At 37.5% G+C, this 7,027-nt stretch overlaps 1 protein-coding gene across 2 annotated transcripts; it reads right to left on the bottom strand.

Annotated features, from left to right (window-relative positions):
• Positions 1 to 770: 770 nt before the first annotated feature.
• On the bottom strand, positions 771 to 6,048 carry mfsd12a (major facilitator superfamily domain containing 12a). 2 transcript variants are annotated; one of them, XM_056744590.1, is made up of 11 exons: positions 5,447 to 6,048; positions 5,154 to 5,364; positions 4,913 to 5,045; positions 4,504 to 4,710; positions 4,277 to 4,369; positions 4,075 to 4,167; positions 3,252 to 3,422; positions 2,914 to 3,008; positions 2,677 to 2,807; positions 2,478 to 2,528; positions 771 to 1,814 (listed from the first exon to the last, which is right to left on the bottom strand). In XM_056744590.1, exons 1-11 carry the CDS (start codon positions 5,715 to 5,717, stop codon positions 1,738 to 1,740), a joined length of 1,533 nt encoding a protein of 510 aa, XP_056600568.1. In that variant the 5' UTR covers positions 5,718 to 6,048; the 3' UTR covers positions 771 to 1,737. The 2 variants fall into 2 exon arrangements, with proteins under 2 accessions (XP_056600568.1, XP_056600569.1); XM_056744591.1 differs by lacking the exon at positions 2,478 to 2,528 and having other exon boundaries at positions 5,447 to 6,044.
• Between the last annotated feature and the right edge of the window lie 979 nt (positions 6,049 to 7,027).

The following is a 7,027-nucleotide window of genomic DNA, read 5'->3' as shown; positions in this document are numbered from 1 at the left end:
CCCTTAAACAACTATGACTAAACATAAAAACTGTCATTGATTGTTTAGGTAACATCATACAGTATTAAGAATCCGGCGTGTAAACTTTTGCCCATTTTTTTTTTTTTTTCAAGTTTGTTTATTATTCTTTAGTGTGAACTTTATGTTAACATTTCTTTAGTGAAAGAGCAGGACTTAATTAAAAATAAACCTTAATTTTCAAAAATCCCATTATTTTTACCAAAGTTTAAGCTTTTTCCAGATTCTGCAAGGGGTGTGTAAACTTTTGAGCACAACTGTTTATGGAGAATAACAAGGGCCCTAAAACCGATCCCTGAGGTAATCCATCATTTACTTCCGTTAGATTTGATGATTCCCCATTTTAATGGAAATATTGATATCTGTCTGATAAGTAAGATCTGAACCATTGTAATGCCTGTCCCTTAATACCGGTATAATTGTGTAAGTGATCAAAAAGGATGTTATGGTCTACAGTACCGAACGCTGCACTAAAGTCAAGCAGAACTAAGAGTCACCAGAAAAAGGTCTCCAGAGACATTTTACTGTTTTTCCATTTCCTGTATTTCCATAACAGAATGGGATTTTATCACATGACAGTCACAAAAAGCGACATATCCAACAATCTCCCACATGTTGCCCTCTCATGTTCTCTCAGCACCTGCTTCCTCTTATCAAGGACAGAAAAACGTGCGTCAAGATCATTTCGTCAAATGTAATGTTCATATTGATTTACATACAACCTTTAATAACATGTAGATATTTACAAGACATCGTTTAGAAAAGTTTATTTATAAAATCTCTTTTGCACAACTATAAAAACACAATAATTGTCCCTTAAAAAGTCCTGATTATAATCAAGGTTTGGACTATAATTCACTACATATCAGTTATACGTGTGACAGCTTATACAGCTTCTGAATTTAACGGCATTGAGTCACGAGCATCACACAAGATCATATGACCATTTGTTCAACAACTCACAGTGACAATGCATTCCTGCCAATGGGTTATAACATGTTAATGAGTTATACAAGTTATAAATACCAGGTTACAATGTGTCAAGTCAAAATACTGTTCATAGAGAACATTTATTCTGCTCAGAAAGTATATGAACAGAAAGAATGTCCAACATAATTAATGCATTGAAAAATGCATCTGAATGCAAACCATGGTTAGTGGTTGCAAGGAAATTGCTGATTCACTGGTCCCTTTCACAGCAAGAACCTAAAAGGGCAAGGATAATGCTCTGAAATAGCTAAACATGGCTTCATGTCCCTTATTACTCTTGCCCTTTTCAGAATGCCCTTACAAAACAGAGCATGTATTCAATTGATTCCTTTTAATTATAACATGAAACAAAACAAACATCAGAACTTAAGCGTTTTGCTGAACTAACTTCTGTGATAACATTTAGTCTTTTCACAATGTAATCATTAATAAAATAGATTTGAATAGATAAACAGGAAAAATATAACAGTGCATCATAAAATGAATGACTTTATAAAGTGTCTGCTTCGTGCAAACTGCTGGTCATTAACTAAGTGATCACTAAGAAATGGCAGAATGATGAGGAAATTTAACTTAATTTAACTTCCGACTCCCTTTGGATTTGATTTGAGTGTTTTATGCGTGACTCTTTCACAGATGTCACAAGCAAATACTGGCCTGAGTGAAAAGATCATTCACAAGCAAACTGAAGAATCTCTGTGGCTGATAGAGGTTCAGTCTCTCTAAGGTTCAGTTGACTGAAGGCTGTTCAGAACTCTCTGAATCTTCTCTGTTGCTCCCCAAAAGGCCGGTCACCTCAGGCAGATCTACGACAACAAGAGAATAAACAGACATGAATGAAAGCTACTCATATTTAGACACTAAATGTCTAAACTAGAAACACCAGTGCATGCAGGGTAGTTATAGGTACTCTTGAGTTTTGAGCTTGGTGTAAATTGCTGTTTTGGAGCTGACATGATGACACCCGGCATGTTATTGTAATGTTTATGAAAAGATGGACATAAACAATACAGTACACAAACCAACCCCATACAATTCAGAATGCAAAAATTACAATAAAGTCAACACTGTCAGCTCAACTTTCAATGCAAGTCAATGGGAGAGTTTAATACACATGTAAAGCTTTTAAAACTTGATGAAAAGTTTACAAAACCCAAAAACAGATGGGACACCTAAGACTGGAATGATCTACAAAACAATGCTTAAATTGAGCCTGAACATCAAGGACCCTGGGCTGGAAAAAAGCCTAACCAGAATATTGGAGAATTAGGCATAGTGCAGACCAACATAGCCTCGCAAGCACTAAAACTGTGCTGTGGAAGAAAAAAATAAAATAAACCTTTAATTATCTGAAAATCAAATCACTTTCAGGTGAATCTTTAGTAAGTTAACCATCCCGATCACTGATTTGTAGATTCAGATCAATTAGTTCTGATTCCTGATTGTCATCAACGACAAATGACCCTCACCCTTAAAGTCACTGCTGTTTACTGAACCGTTCATATGACCTCGCTTACTCACTGAAATACAAAACAGCATGTCAGACATGTGCTGTGGAGGTAAGAGAAATCATTAAACATGATTAAATGTGTTACAGTGGGTGACAAGGTCAATGTGCGTGTATGAAAGTGAAAAAAGCAAAGATGTCTGCAGATTTCAATGTCTTACGTTGAATAATCTTGATAGGCCAGATGAGAATCGTGCAGAGGCTAAGAGCTGCTAAAACACCCACTCCACCCGTGACGATAACCATGACGTAGTGGTAATACCACACACATGCTGGACAGCAGACTATTGTGCTGGAAAAGAGAAATCACACACACACAAAGAGTCATATTAGCGTAAACATAAAAGAAATCATAACAGCTTTACATGCGCTTACTTTACAAGTAAGAATACACTTACTGGCAAGGGTGGAGTGTTTGGATGATCATGACCCCTAGACCATTCGCAACTTTGTCCGTGAAACTCATAGCTCCATAAACAAACGCCCCACTTTGCTGTCAAAGAGTAAAGATGTCAGAACAGGCTTCATTTGCACACTTCTCAAACTAGTATGTTAGAAGCATTATCTTTTTTCACTTCTGCAAAAATCTTCTTTATTTAGATTCAGACATTTTTCAGATTCCTTTTGTTTCAGAGAAGTAGCTCACACTGCCTTCCTAAGCATTTATGTATGTAGAAGGCCCTTAATATACGAAGTTAAAACCTTACCCAATGTTTACAATTCTTGAAACACTTACTGTCTGATCTCCAATCAGTTCAGCCGTCATGGCAAGTGACATCACTAGAATGGTGGCACATCCCATCCCTAACAAAACTGCTGCGCCGAACACACCGTCACCCATGTGAGTATCTAACAGCACCCAATAGGAGAATGCCAGAATCAGCAACAGTCCCAAAAAATATGTCATCTATTAATAAGGAACAAACACAAGACAAGGTTGGAAAAAAAAGCACAAAGTTATTTTGATAAGTTTTGTGGTGTTAACTTAAGTTGATCGTGTCTGTAGTAAAGGTACAGAACATAACATGTCAGGAAACCTGTGTGAACTATACACCAACTATTAAAAAAGAACTAAAAACAATTATAAATAGCTCAGAAAATTTAAATCTTCGAAAAGTCTAGCATTACTTGCATATGCCCCTGGGACTGATACTTTGTTGTGTAACGAAATTGAATGTATACTTTTTATATGTCATTTTTTTCTGGGCCACTGTAAATTTGCCTTTTATCTATTAATTGTTATATACAGAAAAATTATTTTATTATTTTCTCACTAACAAACCGGTCTGACTTTCTTCATCAGAACACAGAAGATATTTCGAAAAAATGTTGACAATCAAGCAACGGCTCTACCCTTTCACATCTTTTGTATGGACACAAAACCAATGCAAGTTAATGTGTACCGTCGTTGCTCGGTAATCAACATTATTTAAAACATCTTTTGTGTTCTGCAGAAAAAAGAAAGTCATACATGTTTGAAATGACATGTTTTTATTTCTGGGAGATCTTTCCCTTTAAATGGAGCTGAATGAATGAGACCGTAGGATTTAAATACTCACACATTTCCCTATTAGCTTGCTGAGGGGTTTCATGATAAATGAGGAAGCAAAGCCACTCACATACATAACCAAGGGAATCGTGGCTATGTAATTCTGCAAAAAAACAAATTACAGGGATTAACCAGATTATCCTTTTATTTTCTGTTCTTGTCCTTTTATTTTTATTGTGGTTTCACATTGTGTATTATTACAGTTGTCTCACCTTTGGCAGAAGTAGTGTGTTGGTGAGATACATGGAAATGTATGTTTGTGATAAATTCACAATCAGTCTGGTGGACATGTAAAGCAGAGCCACCTATAAAACACGGTGAGCCAAATGTAAGAAAAACAGACAAAATTAACTCTGCATCATCAAACCACTGTGGATATGTGTTTAAAAAGTCAAGTGATAAATATTAAGTCACCGATGAGTAAAACCGCTGTACTAACCTGGTAGAATGATGGCTGCCTGAGCCATTGCTTCCACTGCAGTAGGTTGGTAGGTGGGGACACAGAGGTGTGGTTGAGAAGGGGCTGGCACTCCCCAGGACTAGACCCAGCCTCTTCCTGAAGGGGGCGTGACTTCTTCTCCTGTGTGCCCAGGTGAAACAGAAGCGAAAAGAGAGCTCCGATGCCCACCACTATAAGCCCTAGATTCTAAGGGTGAAGTAATACATACGCGTTTATAACTTGTTCGACCAGGCTCGTACCACACAACCTTCTAAACCAGAACCAGTTAGATGCAACAAACCGTATGTATTGCTTAGCATTATTAATGAACTGAGAAAATTGGATGTGTAATCATTTAAATAAATGGATTTTTAATAAAAAACATTATATTCAACAGACTTGCACATACTCTGAAAACAGGGATGTCAATAGGGCCAAGACTGTCTGTAATGGCAGGATCGTCTCCTTTCTGTGTCTGAAAATGAAACATCAGCCAAGCTACTGCATACACCGTGATGTTGGCTATCACTGTGAAGGAGTACCTGAGACACACCATCATAACACATCACAAAATAAATAGAGAGAAGCGCCTGCATGGCACAATCGTGGTTGATCACGTGACGTAAACTTTCTTTTCTGCATGCGTTTACCTGTATGCCGTGAGCTCAACTTTCTCATGCTCACAGGACACTAGCTCGGGAATAAGTGACAAATGGGAGATCTGGGTGGCAGCCCAACCAAATTGGAATATTACAATAAATGGGATGAAGTAAGTGAGACTGACCCACTGTGGGGTGGTCGTATCACAGCCCAGACACGGGGTAAAAATGAAGGGAAAGGATAGTGCGACACTGATGGTTCCTAGGTGGTGAAAATAGAAAAATTATAAATTGCAGTTATTTAACGTGCACGGGAGAGAGTTCATTCGTTAGGGGTCACTCACCCACTAAATGCCATGTCTTTCTTTTCCCATAGGACCCACAGCCCGGTGTCCTGTCTGACTCGTAACCAATAAGCGGTGTACTCAATCCGTCCGCGATCTGCCCTACTAACAACAACACACCGGCATATGTGTTTTGAAAACCCAGCACCGAATGATAAAACACCAGCAGGTATGTGAACCACATAGAGGCGCAGAGATCGTTTAGAAAGTGTCCAACTGCATAGCTCAACCGCCTGATCGCGGGTAAAGAGATTTCTGACGTGTCCGACATGATCAGAGCATTGAGCGGTCAGCTAAAGGTTTCTGTGTGTCCAGTTCAGCATCACGTCCTGCTTTCTGTTGCAATGTTGTGAGAAGTTCAAGGCTGCTTCCATCTCTTTTAACTGGAGTCACTTATGTCAGCTCTAGAGTCAGATGACTTGGTAGAAGTCACGATGGAGGAAGTGTGCACTAAAGTCTCTCGCGGTATTATGATGTCATACGGCGATCGTTTTGCGCAGCGAATTACGTAAAGTTGCATTTACACTAAAACGGTCAATGCGTGATGTGGTTATGATAGCGTATATGTTTATATATAGATTATGTTATTTTTTTGTTGTGAAAGCGCCTTGTTTTTGAGACACGGGTATCTGTATTTCGGAGAACTGGGCGTGACGAAAGGTAGGGGAGTGCCGAAAGGTCTTTTCAATTGGACACGAAAGCTGCCTGTTCAACGTCATCTTGAACGCTATTGGCCTTCATCTAAATGCCATTTTTTCACTGTGGTTATTTGTTTCGAAGATTTTAATTATGAAACCGATAATCTGCTATTTAATTATAAAGATACTAGTGTAAAGTGTATACTATAAAATAACTATACGAAGCCTGGCTGTATGTTATTAGTAAAACGTAGTCTTGGAGCAATGCGTGTACTTTTAACTGAATTGTTTTCCCTATTGCGCAAAGAACTTCTTATACTTTGGTATTTGATTCAAAATGAAAATAATCACATTACCCATATTTAAAATGAAAACGAAAAGAAGCAGGTATGTTGTATTTAATAGGTAGGTTTTATTGTAAATGTAAAATGAAGGTACAGGGGATGCACAAATAGGACTTGAACTATTTAGAAATAACTGATATGAACAGCTTGTGTCACAATCAAATGTGAATTACAATTAATATTTAAAGGGTGGTAAAATGTCTCCAAAGTAATTAAACTTACAACTGCACTAGCGTTTTATAAATTTACAATAATTTACTTTCCTCGGTGTCGTGATAGAATAACAACATGTCATACTGTAAAAGGCATTTCTACCGCTTTAGTACAACTAAGATTTAGTGTATGTAAACAAAACATGCGGAAAAGACTGAAATACTCATAAAACATAACTGCTTAAAGATGAGTGCGAGCTATTTACTTAAGGATACCTTCTGTAATTTATTCTCATGCAATTTAGCAAAAAAAAATCTGATCAAGGGCTTATGATCACAAATTCACAATTTGAAACCTTAGCATTATACATCTTATTGCGATCTTCCTGTTTAAAAGAAATTACGTATGTGTGTGGTAAACGCTGATTGGTCAACTAAGTTTGGAAG

The sequence above is a fragment of the Triplophysa dalaica genome, chromosome 3, assembly GCF_015846415.1.
Source record: "Triplophysa dalaica isolate WHDGS20190420 chromosome 3, ASM1584641v1, whole genome shotgun sequence".
Classification (NCBI taxonomy): Eukaryota; Metazoa; Chordata; class Actinopteri; order Cypriniformes; family Nemacheilidae; genus Triplophysa; species Triplophysa dalaica.
Note: the sequence above shows the minus strand (reverse complement) of the source record. Positions and strands in the feature narration are given on the sequence as shown.